At 39.8% G+C, this 16,161-nt stretch overlaps 1 protein-coding gene across 1 annotated transcript in view; it reads left to right on the plus strand.

Annotated features, from left to right (window-relative positions):
- Positions 1-16,161, plus strand: part of ADGRV1 (adhesion G protein-coupled receptor V1) — a 292,589-nt gene that overhangs the window by 235,921 nt on the left and 40,507 nt on the right. The window contains exon 90 of the mRNA XM_072860950.1: positions 15,038-15,159. Within this exon, the coding sequence (XP_072717051.1) occupies positions 15,038-15,159 (122 nt within the window). The remainder of the gene's footprint in view (positions 1-15,037; positions 15,160-16,161) is intronic.

Here is a 16,161-nt window from a genome sequence, read left to right on the forward strand (position 1 = left end):
AGGGACTGCCTGGAGCACTCACAAAGGTGGCTCCTTCAGTCTTGAATAATATAGTTTATTTATTTGTAAATAAATTTTTTTAGTGTCTCTAAGGATGGAGATTCCATATTCATATGTTGAAGGTTAAGGCTTGTCTCAGAGCAGTTAAACCAAAGAAAAAAAAACCCGTGAATACTGAAACAATATCATCGATAAAGTTGGCAGGTAAAATAGCAGAAAGTACTAATAGGAGTTGTAATAACAGAGTTGAAACAAAACTGTGTTTGATTTTACATAGGATTCAGGGTGTTTTTTTCTCCAATAGAGTCCAGAAAATGGTATAGAGAATGCTGAGGTCTCAGGAGAAAAGAAAAAAAAAAAATCAGGAAGAGAGGCATTCAATAACATGTCAGTAATAGCGTGGGGTTTTTTAAAGCAGGTTGTAACTTTTCCTACTTGTGCACCTTCACGGCAAACCGACGTTCTGCTACCACAGGGCTTTTGCAAGCACAAATGAAAGTACCTCGTGCAGCGTGGGTGAGAGCAGGTTGGAGAGAGGCTGTTTTGGAGAAGGCAAACGGCTGCCTGGTGAGGTTTATGGTGCCTGTGGTTGTATAAGGGCTCTCTGTATAGCTCTGTTTGTTTATAGTGTAAGCTTCCACAAAGAAAGGCAGGTGATTTCTCTAATTTGTAATGTTGCCTATAACTACATAACACGGTATTTACTGTTAAAAAAGGGCCTCTGACTTTCTGCTTGAATATTTATCTCCTGAAATGTGAGACAGAGGTAGTATATTTACATTATTTTTAATATTTTATGGGTATATTGTCCTTTTAAAGACATATCCAAAGGCAGTTTGCGGTGGTAAGACCTATTACCACTTTTAAATTTTTAATCTTACCCTATGACCCACTCTTTGGAGAAGATCACTCCGCTGACTCCGTGTTCTTACAAACTCAGTGGGACCTGCCCCTGCTTCAGTGCAGCTATTGCAACCACCACAGAGGATGCTGTGGGAAACACCATTTTTCATAACAGCAAAGTTGCCTGCAGTCAGCTGCATGATGATATCTTGCTTCTGCAACAGAGATGGGGTCCTGGATCACACCTACACCACGTTCTGGCTTCAGTGCGACTTACAAGATCCTATGGGGTAAGGACATCTTGTAGCAACATTGCCTCCTTAAGTTGCACAGGCACCAATTATGTTGCTGTTTTGTTACGGCACTAGATATGCCAAGGTTTCTGTTTCGTCCAAAACCAGAGGAAAAGTGGAGCTACCAAGCAACAGTTGTCTATGTGTAGTGTCTTATTCTGGCTTGTCTCCAGCTCTCATCCCCATATTGATTACCTCCCTGTTTGGTCACCCACAGCAATGAATTCCTACAGAAAAAAAAAATTTCCAAGCCTCCAGCCTGAGGTTCAGTACCCAAACTTCCCCACTTTGAACAGTGTGATAAGTAATGGAAAAAAGAAAAAGAAAAAAAAATTCACTGCTTTGGAAAACTGTCTGCTCTCCATTAGTTACCTTCTCTAGAAAGAGAATAAAATTCTGGGTGAGTGACACTGTAAACAATTCTGACATATCCAGTGTAGGAAGCTGTAAACATAAACAAAAATATTTTTAAATACACTTTTACTTTTACTAGTAATTGTGGACACCTGTTCATTTAAATTCCAGAGAGCAAAGAGTATTGCAGAAAGGAAAAGGTGGCATATATAGATATGTAATTGTCATTTATACATAGATATTAATACAAATACCTATTTGCATGTGAATATTTGAACTAGTAGTGTTTATTCTCCTTCTGGGAGTCATTCAGTTAGAAGATAGTTAAAATTGCAGTGTGATACAGATGACCCCATGTGGATTCTGCAATAGTTCATGCAAAACACTACTGAATGTTGTCAATAAAAATAAAATAGCAAGGTCACTGGCTTGCATATTACCATAAAACAGAAGAAGGCGTTGGATATGCAGATTTGAAAGAAAAAAACATTGCTATCTGGCTTCTAAGTGTACATTCTTTAGGTCATTTCATAGATCGTAGGAAAAGCCTCTTAAACTATAGCTGGTAATTTGAAGTTCCGTATTTGTGATCTCTACTTGAGGAAGGCTATTACTAACTTTAATAGAAATTTAATAGGAATGGAAACAGTAACATTTATCCTCATTTGTAGTGTATACTGCTGGGATTTTTTTTTCAAATAAATTGAATATGCAAGTGGCTAAGCTAAAAACTGAGTAAAAATTTTTTCTTACTCTCTTTTCTCCTATTGTTGGAACACTCTGAAGCTTACCTCACAAAGAAGGTTCATCTTGAACTGTCCAGAATCACTGAATCACAGAATGGTTTGGGTTGGAAGGGGCCTTTAAAGCTCATCTTGTCCAACACCCCTGCTGTGGGCAGGGACATCTTCCACTAGATCACGTTGCTTAAAGCCCTGTCCAACCTGACCTTGAACACTTCCAAAGATGGGACATTCACAACTTCTCCGGGCAATCTGTTGCAGTGTCTCACCACCCTCATTGTAGAAAATGTCTTCCTTATACCCATTCTAAATCTACCCTCTTTCAGTTTAAAACTATTGCCCCTTGTCCTGTCACTATAGGCCCTGGTAAAAAGTCTTTCTCCATCTTTTTCCATCTTTTTTATAAGCGCCCTTTAAGTATTGGAAGACCGCAAGAAGGTCTCCCCAGAGCCTTCTTTTCTCCAGGTTGAACAACTCCAACTCCCTCAGCCTTTCCTCATAGGAGAGGGGTTCCAGCCCTCGGATCATTTTTGTGGCCCTCCTCTGGACCCACTCTAACAGGCCCATGTCTTTCTTGTGCTGGGGACCCCAGAACTGGATGCAGTACTCCAGGTGGGGTCTCACCAGAACGGAGTAGAGGGCTATAATCACCTCCCTCAACCTGCTGGCCATGCTGCTTTTGATGCAGCCCAGGATACTGTTGGCTTTCTGGGCTGCAAGTGCACATCGCTGTTTCATATCCAGTTTTCTTCTGCCAATATCCGCAAGTCCTTCTCTGCAGGGCTGCTCACAATTCTTCATCTCCCCAGTCTACCGATACTGGTGATTGCACCATTGGGTGCAGGACCTTGCACTTGGCCTTGTTGAACTTCATGAGGTTGACATGGGCCCACTTCTCCAGACTGTCAAGGTCTCTCTGCATGGCATCCCCTCCCTCAAGCATATCAGCTACACCACTCAGCTTGGTAGCATCCGCAAACTTGCTGAGGGCGCGCTTGATCCCACTGTCTATGTCTATTAATAAAGATATTGAACAGTACTGGCCCTAGTACAGACCCTTGAAGGACACCACTTGTCACTGGTCTGCATTTTGACATTGAGCCATTGACTGCAGTTCTTAGGATGTAGCCATCCAGCCAATTCCTTATCCATGAAGTAGTCCATCCATCAAACCCATATCTCTCCAATTTAGAGACACGGATGTTGTGTGGGACCATGTCAAAGGCCTTAGAGAAGTCAAGACAGATGACATCAGTTGCTCTTCCCTTATCTACCAACACAGTCACTCCATCATAGAGGGCTACCAGATTAGTCTTCTACAGCTATTAGAATAAATTCTGTCTGCTGTAGTAAAATATCTTCCCGAACTTCAGTAGCAATATTGTGTTTACTATTTTGTTCTGTCTGTAAGAGCACAGAGTTTGTTGTTACCCATACCTAAGGGGACTCCCATGTATTTTTGTTACTAAGAGCAGGATAACAATGCTGGGTTTCACCATACATGTCAAAGAGAAAAATTTCACCTCTTGGTAACTGCAAGGAGGATCTGTTTGTACATGGTTAAATAGTTTCTTAGAAAACTATACGATATAATTGGGCTTTTTAACATGTATTTATACACAGATATTAATTTATTAGTTATACCTTCTTTTCTGTCATGCATATATTCTTCCTAGTCCTCTAGATTTATCCTGGGTACTCTTAAGTAGAGTCACATCTCTCATACCCTATTCTGGTAGTTTCTAGGCTTTCAAGACAACATCATGGCCCAAGGACAGCTAGCCCAACAAAATTCTGCTTTTACTAATCGTTTTCAATTCCTTTGGCAGTGGTCTGTGATCTTCCCAGAGAGCTTATCATACTCTTTTCTTATGCCTGGAATATCGCTATAAAAGCATATTATTAAAACAAGGTTGTAGTGGAGAATAAGCACAAATAAATAGAATTTGCCAGCTCCTAATTTGAGCAATATGAACACTTCTCATTGCCCTGTCTGGAACACCAAATACATGAGGTTGCCCTCTCACACTCTTTTTTTATTTCTCCAGAATTGCTCTGTAACTAGTCGTGTTCTTTTACACAGTGATTGATACAGCTTGCTTAGTTCAGGGAATTTTCCTCAACAGTAGAAGGCTAGAAGAAAGGGCAATGGGAGAGTCAAGAATTAATTATCTCTTAGAGCAGGCAGCTTTTCATCCTCAAAAGCAAGTGTTGGAAAATAGTGTGAAAGCTGATTTACAAAGAATATCAACTCTACCTCTAGTATACTCTTTCAAAGATATGCATTGAGTTTGCTAGAAAAGAGACTTCAGTTTGAACTGATTCAGTTTGCCAGCCTTTCAGCAAACATGTTCTGTTGACTGATTATTCTGCTATATATAGAAACTAACTTCTCAAAAGTTACCCTTGACAGGAGCCAAGTCAGAAGCATGCATTGGATAAACAGCCTCTGGGTGAACTAATATTTGAGTTTGCAGCAAGAAAGACTGCTTTTGAAGGAAATCAGGTGGTATAAAGCAGGATGGTTGTAATTGGCTGAAATAACAGGAGATTAAAATGGGCATATATAAGATATGACTGTTTTTTCTTGAAAGTCCCAATATGCAAATATAGAAATTGGAGTTGAACAAGACAGCAATGCAATATACATAATTTTATTTTCCAACTCTTTGCTAACTTTTAATAATTTTACAAAAAGATTGAAAATATAACAGAAAATATGAATTGAAAGATCACCTGTATTTTTTTCTGATAATACCTTTGTGAAAAGATTACCTCCATTTATTAAACAACATGTAGTGGCATAATTTTCATGCCCTACAAATATGCAGTAGAATATGCAGTAAATATGCAGTAGAACTTACCTGATTCAGATACCATCACTGTAAATGTGCCAGAAATAATTTAAAGATTAAAACTTTATGTTGCCAAAATAGAACTTCATGAAGAATGCCTTAGATATTTAGCTGTAAAATGTTAACTACCTTCTTGCATCTTTCTTCATATAAATGTCTTTAATATATTTATTGTCTTAGCGGTATGCAATTCCTGATCAAGACAGAACATGTTGGATGGTCCACCTATATCTACTACCATCTGATCTTCTCAAGAAACAAATAAGCCATACGAAATGCAAGTGCAGGACATTCCAACCATGCTTCTGTGCTCAGGAAATGATACTGAGGACAGGCTTTTGATTCTAAGTGAGAATGTATATCTAAACCTGTAGTAGTGTATTCCCTATCATGTGAGCTTTATGCCAAAATCTTTATGTCAAATTATGAGATATATGTCATGTTTCTAAGAGAATCGAAGGAATTGCAAGAGTGCTTTCACCTTGAGATTACAATATACATCTAGAAATCAAGAACAAGATGTTGGCTACCTCTGAACTAAGAGTTATGTACATTACTCACAGTAGTCATCACAGTCACACATTGGATATAATATTTTAGTCTTCATAGTGCTCCAGGGGCTTTTCTTTTTTGTAATTAGGAGAAAAACAAATCTCTGTCTCCAAGATTTTTACGAATACAGTTAAGACAAAATGCACAAGCGTAATTACAAGCTGAAATAAAGAACAAAGATCTGAATAAGATAATAACTTAAATGCATCATCTGCACTCATGTAATTTAGAGTGCACAGTGCTTCACATGCCCAAATTAGCTTTCTTCCTTTAAAGAAATCTGCAGAAGCAAGTTAATTTGCATGAGTTATGCCTGGACAGTTGTGAATTTAGCACTTGTTTAATATTTTGCATAATACTTCTAAATAATTTTATTGTATGGAGACAAGTAGGTTCAGCTTTTTCTTTCTTTTATGATTTGCTGTTGTTCTGGGATTTACCATGTTCCCTGCATAACAGTAATAGCATAAGCTCTAATAAGATGCCTGGTCTTTCATTTGATTATACCATAAAGTGTCTTAAAGATGTATGACAAAATTTGCCAAAAAAAATGAGATTTAGTGTGAAGGTTAGAGAGGCCAATCTTCTATGTTTTTGTAGTAGTGACATAGTCTTAATGCTTAATGGGAGGTGTGCTTCTCTTTTAGGAGATGTTCTTTAATTTCAAACTCTTCCTTGCCATAAGGAGCAGCAAATAAAAAAATATAAATGAACCAAAAATAATATTTTAACAGGTTTTCTGCTTCATATTTTTACACATTATCTATGAACAATTTTGTCCAATTGGATTTCATGGACATTTACCTACCAGCTTTCTGATCTGCATTTCAGCTACTTTAACATTCCTAATCTGGAATCAGACATTTTGTCATGAGTCACATTGCATGGTGGTGGTGGTATTTTTCTCCTTTGAACTCTATGAGGAAATCTGTTAACTTCTTTATTTTGGCCACAAAACCCTGTTACCAAACTCCTTTTCTCCAGCAGTTGTCAAAAGCAATCGAAAATGGAGCCAGCAGGATTTGGAACACTGTTATTCAAGCTTATTTAAAAAAAAAAAAAGTTTTTGTGGCATTTTCGTAGTTCTTTTGCTAAGTTTAATCCATGACTTCTTAAGCAATAGTCTGTAAATGTTTTACTAATTTAGGTCTCCCACAAATCAGTGAAATTCTGTGAAGCAATACATTCTCCCCAATCATCTAGGAAAAAATGTTTGTAAAGATCTTTCAGGTTTTGCAGTAGGTCTTCATGTCTAGCCAAGAACAATTAAAAGCAATTAAAGTTGCATTATGACTTTAATAACCTAAGGGGAAGACACATAGTAAATATTTACAGGTAAACTCAGAAGGTCATTAAAGCTGTATTATTTAATTGCTTCTTTTATTGTCTTTCCTATTTTTAGAAAAAAGTTAAGCACTTCAGGCAATAGAAAAAGATGTAATATGGGCCAGCACAGTGGTGAGAATACAAACATTTGGATACATTATGAAAGCATAGTGCATTCTTTATTTTCCATAGTTAAATCATCTAGATGTTTGCTGCAAAGACATACTCAGCATTATGCTTCAGAGTTTTAATATTATTTAATAATTCACAGTTTTATCAATTTCTATTTGATTTAACATTTTTCACTGCTCAGACTCATTGTCCTGGAGAATTTATTTATAATATCAGGTATGGAAGAAAGGACGAAAACCTTGAGGTAGTCTACCTGGCAGTTTTGTAATGAAACAGGCTGAATGTATAAAGTTAAGGAGTAGTTCTAACTCTACAGACAGAAGAAACAGAAAATTGGAAATTTCAGAGTATGAAGTTTATTTTCCATGAATTACATGTCTATTCTAGGAAGAAGATAATGTATTGCCTTCTGAAATATATAATCTAATTCAAACTGGAAAGTTATGCTTTTTTCTGGATGCCAATTGCAAAAACATCATCAAAACCCACCTGCTTGACTGAACATGGTATTCTCAAGGTATTAATCCTGGTATCCTGAAGAGAGTTCCAGTGTTGGTGATCCATAAAGCAGTGCATTGTTTTTCTAGTTCGTTTCAGTTACTTTTCCTAGTGGTGCCACAAATTTTCTCCATAGCAATGAGCTGATCTTCATTTCATTGGGCTTATTACTTATTTCTGTTTTGATACTTTTTTTCAAGCAAGTTGTTGGTTCGACCAGATGCTAGGTTTTCTCTCTGCCCAAGTGCTTGTCCACTGGTTTTCCTAACTGTGACATGTAAGATACACAGCAAGAAGGCATTTTTAAAGAATCTTTTGCTATGCACCGTGGGCAGTTGTTGACTGAAATTGTGCAGGAGGATTTCCACTGCTGCTTCCCTCCCTGGTAAAACAGGTTGTGGCAGGCACCATCAAATTATTCTTTCATAATCAATAGGCACTGCACAGGGATGAGAGGGGTTAGCCGTGTGAACTGTCCCATCATTAGGTGAAATTACAATGACATATATGAATCCTCCTCAATCCTCAACTTGCCATTAGGTGAACCATCAAAGATGTGACAGTGCATCACGATGAGGAACACTGCAAGGCTCCTCTTCATCTTCTTGCTCCTCTTCGCAGCTGCTTCCACCTTCTTCTTCTTCATTCCTCCTTGTCCTTCCAGCCTTGGACTACTGAGAGTCTGCATGGCTCTTCATGCTGTCAGGTGCAAGGGCAGAGGTTGGCAGGTATCTCCTTCCCATGCTTTCCAAGATAGGGGTACCCTATGTATGAAAGGAGTTAGTCTACAGGATGCATTTCACACTGGAAAATTATTTCTCCCTTACTCTTTTCTCTGCAGTGTCTGAACGAGCACTACTCAACTGGCAGAATCTATTCCAGGCCCCAGCTATGAATAAATTCTAGGCAGTCTCATCCTGTATTGTAAAATTTCATATTTCTCACCATTTTTCCAGTCCTTTCAAGCACATAGTTGTGACAACTGTTGCAGTTCTCATTTCTGAAGAAGTCATGCAGAGACTGACTGGAGCACAGTCCTGCGGTGGTAAACTTCTTTGTGGACCTCAGTAAGCTGCTGCAACCTGCTTAGGTTGCAATAGGTGTAGGTGTAGATACATGAGCCTCATCATCAGATTATTTCTCTGTGTAGGTCAGTACAGATGTCTTATAGCACAGCAGAAGATGAACTTAAAACTGTCACCATAGTCTTACTTTGTGAGGTTTATTTCAGAAATATAAAAGTTTGAGTTTGAGTATGTGAGTTTATTTTGTTACAGATTTAAAACCGTGGTAGGTGAAAGCATAGCTGTTTGGAAATGTGCTGGGTTTTTTGTTTCCTTCTGTTTCTTGTTCTTGCTTCTGCTATAAGGAAACCAAACAACAAATACAAGGCTGACAGCTGTTTCAGCCGAGCACTCTGGTATTTTATTACCTGAATCTTATGCTATTTCTGTGGAGTTCCTTGCCACTGGATACGCTGAATTATCAAAGTTCACCATAATTAGTTCAAGATGATTTTGTGAAAGAGAAGTCCCCTGAAGATTACTAAATAGAAAGGAACTGTGTCTGGTTCAGGAAGCTCCTGAGTTGTAAATGGGAGAATTGCTGGGAGAAGTATCATATCTGGCCAGCTTTTTTGGCCCTTGTTGGAGGCAAGGCCAGATAATACCCAATACCTTTTAGGTTCCCATTGAGGTAAATAAATTTTTCCAGCACTTTAATACTTCTCCTGGTTCATGAATTTTGTAATCAAATCCAAACCTGTCATGAAAATATTGCAGCCTATCTTTCAAATTCTCACCAGCATCATTCTTCTGTAAATCACTGGACAAAATCTTGTGCTTATGCTAAGGAGTCCCCTACTGTAGTAAAACTACAGTTTTACCACCCATAAAAACTGATTACAATGTACTGCAGCCCTCAGAACAGTAAGCATTGCAGAAAAATAAATTCTATAGATAAGTTAATAATGAAAATAGTCTTTTCTCAGCAATGAGAAGAAGTGAGAAACAGTGGGCACATGGAGTTGTTTGGGAAATTGAATGTATGTAATTTCACCTGGTCAAATACGAAGCCGGACTATGGTAAGTTTTCAAACTCTAAAAATGCTAAAAAACTGCAACTAGAGCTGCATAACCTGCATTTATCTGTATTGAGTCATCAACTCTGCCAATGTTTCTTAAGCTTGTAGTTAGGGAAAAGAGGACATATTTCAGGGAGAGGCATGAACAGTCAGGATGGTGATACATAGATATATATATATTTATATATTTAAGGAGTGGGTGGACTGACTGTTGCTTAAATAAAACCCTTCATCATTCCTAGTACTAAAAAAAGGTGTGATAATGATGTAAAAAAAGAAGTGGACCAGTATGGTTCGAATATATAATGCCCAACAGAGCTGCTTGACAATGTCTCCCCTACATCACACTGATGCTGAGTTGACTGCTCCACGGCAGTCTTTTATCTGCTGAGATTTACTCAAGTAGTCTAAAGGCGACTGCTTGCACTTGGATTTAGAGTAAAATTCTTGTCAGTGAAGGTTCATCTGCCCAGAAATACCCTCTGAGTTCGTTTGGGAGGGGGGTGTTGGTTTTCTTTCCATGTGAAGGAAACCACAGATAACTAGACTGTCTATTTTGGTTTGTTTCAAGCATATTTATTGGCATCCTTGTCCTTTATGCAGGGCTGTTTTTACAAAATTAAAAGACGTTGCTGATTATCTGATATGTTTGTTCTAGTAATTGAGCTTTTGTTTGATTAAATACAGAAAATTTTCTGATCAAAATGGGTGAAGAGAATTCAAACAGCTGAAACAAAATGCTGCCAAAGTTTCAACTCGGTATTAACCCTTTACAATACTGATAATGAAGCAATTGTTACTGACAAAGATAAAAGCAGAATCATAAACTGTACAAACATTCAGCATCTGGCAAAAAGCAGGTATCCTCAGTCCATCTTTATTGTTATAATGCATATATAAATTGACATGTTTGTACTGAGTAGCATTCATTACATAAACTTTTATCAGAATTACTCAAGGTACACTCCATAGAGATCTTGTTAGCTTCGGTGAGCTTGATTCTGGTTTTACCTGTGGTAATTTTATTCTGGTGAAATGGCACTGAATTTATCAAATTTCTCCCTCACGCACAGTTGAAGATAACAAAGTCAGATCATTGTACATCAAAAGTAGATACCATATTGTGCCATTTCCTTCAGCTTTATGTACACAGCTATTTCAGTGATCTATGGTTTCAACAATCTAGAGGTGCTAGGTTATGATTAATATTGTGGTATTTTTCCTTAGGTGATGTTTATGCACTAAAAGCAGAAATCATGGTGTTAATTTTTGGCATGTTCTACCGCCTGCAGTTTGTCCTTCCACAAGTTGCTTTCTTCTCTCCCCTGCCCCCCACCTGAGCTGAACTATATTGCAAAGTAATACAAAAGCCAAATCATTATTCAACTTCCTGAGATAATTCTCTTTGTTGTTCACGTTGGTTTATGTACAGCATTTAGAATTGTATGCATTAGTGACCATTAGTTGCCAGTCCATTATATCAGTTGAATTTCATAAGCAGCTAAAGTTTATTGCATGATTTTGAGATTTAAACAAAAAGATACCATTCCATTAATATCTGTGCACAAATAAATTAATGAGTTGCTCTACAGATAATTACTGAATTTACCTTTAGAATTACATTTACAAAAAGCAACATTTTTTGATGTATGTTTTCTTATTTTTTATTTTGATAAATTTCATTACTATAAGCTCAAAAACTTTGAGGCTGCCTGTTCTTTGCTGGTTTTTTGTGAACACTGTTGAGTATACTTCTAATAAGTATTTGGATTCATTAGTGTATGCAATGTAGGATAAGGAGAAATACTTAATGCTCTACTTCTTATTTTACTACCGGGTACTTTAGAGGGCTTTGCATTTCTAATTATTGTAAAAGCATTGTGGTGTTGGCCATGTATATTAGCAACTGTTATAGAAAAGTTTGTTTCAACATTATGATTCTATAATGGGGGAGGTCCCAGATGACTGGAGGTTAGCAAATGTGACGCCCATCTACAAGAAGGGCCGGAAGGAGGATCTGGGGAACTACAGGCCTGTCAGCCTGACCTCGGTGCTGGGGAAGGTCATCCTGAGTGCCAGATCATCCTGAGTGCCATCCTGAGAGCAGATCATCCTGAGTGCCATCACGTGGCACGTACGGGACAACCAGGTGATCAGGCCCTGTCAGCATGGGTTTATGAAAGGCAGGTCCTGCTTGACCAACCTGATCTCCTTCTATGACAAGGTGACCCACTTAGTGGATGAGGGAGAGGCTGTGGATGTTGTCTACCTGGACTTCAGTAAAGCCTTTGACACCATTTCCCACAGCATTCTCCTCGAGAAACTGGCTGCTCATGGCTTGGACAGGTGTACGCTTCGCTGGGTAAAAAACTGGCTGGATGGCCGAGACCAAAGAGTTGTGGTGGAGGGAGTTTACTCCAGTTGGCGGCCAGTCACAAACGGTGTTCCCCAAGGCTCTGTGCTGGGGCCAGTCCTGTTTAATAGCTGTATCAGTGATCTGGATGAGGGGATCCAGTGCACCCTTGGTAAGTTTGCAGATGACACCAAGTTGTGTGGGAGTGTTGATCTGCTTGAGGGTAGGAAGTCTCTACAGAGAGATCTGGATACACCAGATCAATGGGCCAAGGCCAATTGTATGGGGTTCAACAAGGCTCAGTGCAAGGTCCTGCACTTGGGTCACAACAACCCCATGCAACGCTACAGGCTTGGGGAAGAGTGGCTGGAAAGCTGCCCGGAGGAAAAGGACCTGGGGTGTTGGTCGACAGCCAGCTGAATATGAGCCAGCAGTGTGCCCAGGTGGCCAAGAAAGCCAATAGCATCCTGGCTTGTATGAGGAATAGTGTGGCCAGCAGGACTAGAGCAGTGATGGTCCCCTGTACTCGGCACTGGTGAGGCCGCACCTCGAATGCTGTGTTCAGTGTTGGGCCCCTCACCACAAGAGAGACATGGAGGGGCTGGAGCGTGTCCAGAGAAGGGCAACGGAGCTGGGGAAGGGTCTGGAGCACAAGGCTGATGAGGAGTGGCTGAGGGACCTGGGGTTGTTCAGCCTGGAGAAAAGGAGGCTGAGGGGAGACCTCATCGCTCTCTACAACTGCCTGAAAGGAGGGTGTAGAGAGGTGGGGTCGGTCTCTTCTCCCAGGTAACAAGCGATAGGACAAGAGGAAACGGCCTCAAGTTGCACCAGGGAAGGTTTAGACTGGATATTAGGAAAAATGTCTTCACCGAAAGGGTTATCAAGCATTGGAACAGGCTGCCCAGGGAAGCGGTGGAGTCACCATCCCTGGAGGTATTTAAAAGACGTATAGATGTGGTGCCCAGGGACATGGTGTAGTGATGGACTTGGCAGTGCTGGGTTAACGACTGGACTTGATGATCTTAAAGGTCTTTTCCAACATAAACGATTCTATGATCTGTCGAGGCCACAAGGAATTTTTCCATTTTGCCCAAGGGAGTTTGAGAAGGTGCTTTGTGTGCAAGGAATGCTAGTGCCTGTGGAGTGCAGCGTGAGAAATACTTCGCATTTCCATTCTATTCATCTAACAAAATCGAGTGCCATTCTAAGGCACCAATACCCATCCACGATGCCTCCTCAAGTCCTACTAGAGGTCCCTAGCTGCCCAGGGCTCACAGCTCTGCATCCTCCATCCACTGAGAGCAAGCTCGCAGTCCTGCGTGCACAGAAATGGCACTATGTACAAATGGCCAAACTGGAGAGGATTTATATCACGTCCTCAGACATAAGTGGCAGAACGGGAGTACCTTATTGATGATTAGAGGTGAGCTTTCAAACCCCTTTACTTAGGGAATCTGATTTTCTTAATGCTGTAATGGCCTTTGTTATTTTCCAGTAAAAACAGGTAGGTTTTTCTTTTTTTTCCCTGCAGAAAAAGCAAGGCCTTGTTAACTGTTCCAAAGAACTAACTTTATTTTAACATTTCGGTTTTATTACCTCTAGTCCTAGGTTACCACTACCCTACCATAATATTAATTTTCATGTGTAACACAGTATCCCATTATAATTTACTAAGGAAATACGTATCATTGTTAAATGTTATGTCACACTATCAAACAGTGGTTGCAGAACAGCCCAGGTTTCCACCCCAGGTTTTACTGAGCAGTATTAGGCTTTAATAGGGGAAACTTTAGGAACACAGTACCTGCTCACATTGTACTTCGCTTCAAGTCATTCCCATGTTTATAAAAATATACACATGCATTTCTGCCAAAGCAGTAGGTATGATCCTGAAGTAACTACTGCCTGCCTCGCTGGAAGGTAGTCTTGACTTTGGCTGTTGCCGTTCAGAAGGCACTTACTATTCGTACAATATTAAACAAAATGCCTGAGTGTTCCCAAACTGCTGTTTCTAGAACGATGCCTGTCAAAAGTGTGTCCCCGCTCTTTGCTGATGCCGCATGACTAATGCGGAGCGGGGCAATGCCTGGCCGAGCACCTCTGTCCCTGAAGTGTGCAGACCCGGGCAAACACGGACTTTGAAGTCTGCCACGAATACGGTCAACACCAGCGGGCCAGCATGGTGTACCTGGCTGTCGGCAACAGGAGCGGGTGGGGGCAAAAGCTAACTTCTGCTTTCCTTTTTGCAAACTTTGTCCATGCAGATATCTTCCTGCCACCATTCCTTAAATCTTTTATGCTGTAAATACAGTAGGGAATATAAAATGCAGCTCTGTGTCTGTGCGCTTAAGGATGGATTCTGCACATATTTTTAAAGGTGAATGAAGTTAACTGGTGCAAAGTCTGTCTTTGGGGGGCTCCTCAACTGCGTGGAGGTTGTCCCTTAAAGTTTAATAGGCTCAGATGCCTTCTCGTGTTCAACTTGCAGTGAAAGTAACAACAAATCAGAGAATAAGCTATTTGTATAATTTCTATATAATTCTATACGTTGCCAGAACCGTAGCAGTTTTTTGTACTGATAATGCTTTTTTTCTTTTCCCTTTCCTCTCAATTCTTGAAAATCTGTTTCCTCCCAAAATTTCCAGAGCTTGCCAAGAGCTCTCCCGTGCTTCCCCCAAGGTCAGCATGTTTTCTGACTCCGTGTGTGCTCTTCCCCCCTGCAAAGCACCCATGCCCGGTTTGCTGAGCTGGCCTGTGCCCCCCTGTCCCTTCCATCCCCCAGTTCCCCAGCTGGCCATGCCCTTCTGCTGGTCTCCTCGCCCCAGGGGGGGTCCCGAAAGCCCTGGGACCCCCACCTGGCTGGGGCAGGAGAAGGGCTGCCCATCACTGGAGAATGAACTCCAAGGTTGGCCAGAGACGGCGAAACCGGGTCCTGCATCAGTAATGCTTTAAAAAGTGTTTTTCCCAGGGCACACCAGCTGAAATGCTGCATTTGTGTTTTTCAGAGATCCCCTTGGTCTTGTACCTCTTTGCCCTGATTTCCGTCACCTGGCTGTGGGGAGGACTGCACATGGCTTACCGGCACCTCTGGATGTTAGTCTTCTTCATCATCTTCAACAGCCTGCAGGTAAGAGCTGGTGCCTTTTCCTTCGGTCCTCTTGCAGAGCTGGGGGTCATCTCCACCGCTCACAACGTGTTTGGCATTTCAGCTTCACCAGCTGAACAACATCCAGAAACACGTTGTGACACGGTGGAAGGGTTAATTATGTATTCTGTTTATTTCTGAAATTAACATATAGACTGCATATTGAAGCAGGGGATGCATTGGTTTTGAAACAATAGCAGTATAATTGCATAGATTTAATTTCACAGCTAATACACTGGGAAAGAAAATTGCTTGCTTCTGTGTGTAATATGTTACTGAGATAATTATGGTAGCAAAACTGAAATATCTGCACCCTTTGCAAAAACACTGAGTATTTCAATTTTCTGTATCTGTTAACTTTAATAAAAAAAAAGAAACACAAAGATTTTAAAATCGTATAACCATAATGTTGAAATTTTTTTCATTACTAAAGGTGAGCCTTGAGGCTTAGCTTTTCTCATGCAGTATACATATTGGTAAAGCAAAGATCTTTTCACTGAAAAAAATCAAACATAGACTAGATGTTGATTATTAGTTATAAAAGATGCAAAGAGCCTTTTGCAGAATTTTACACATGCAGGTGCTTACCCTGGACTAAGTACTGCATTACACTGAATTCAATGCTATACTGCACATTGTGGAATTGTTTACAGAATAAAGGATAGTATATCACGGATGGGAAAATGCCTCTGATGTCTGAAAAGAGTGGAATGATGAGGAATTAAAAAAAATATATATCCAAATCTATGGTGTGCAAGTTCCTCTGCCATATTTATAACAGAAATATCTGTGTTACCATATACGGTTTACCTATATTAAAAATCTTTATACCTCATCAAATAAAAATTAATTTAGAAGGTATATTTTCACAAAACAGATTTATTTTACATTTGAATTCAAAAGGTGGGAGTTTCCTTAAGCAGAAATCTAAACATTTTCGAAATGTACATCTCAGACGTAAATATTTTTTAAAATTGAGGGAAA

The sequence above is a fragment of the Ciconia boyciana genome, chromosome 4 (assembly GCF_034638445.1).
Source record: "Ciconia boyciana chromosome 4, ASM3463844v1, whole genome shotgun sequence".
Taxonomy (NCBI): domain Eukaryota; kingdom Metazoa; phylum Chordata; class Aves; order Ciconiiformes; family Ciconiidae; genus Ciconia; species Ciconia boyciana.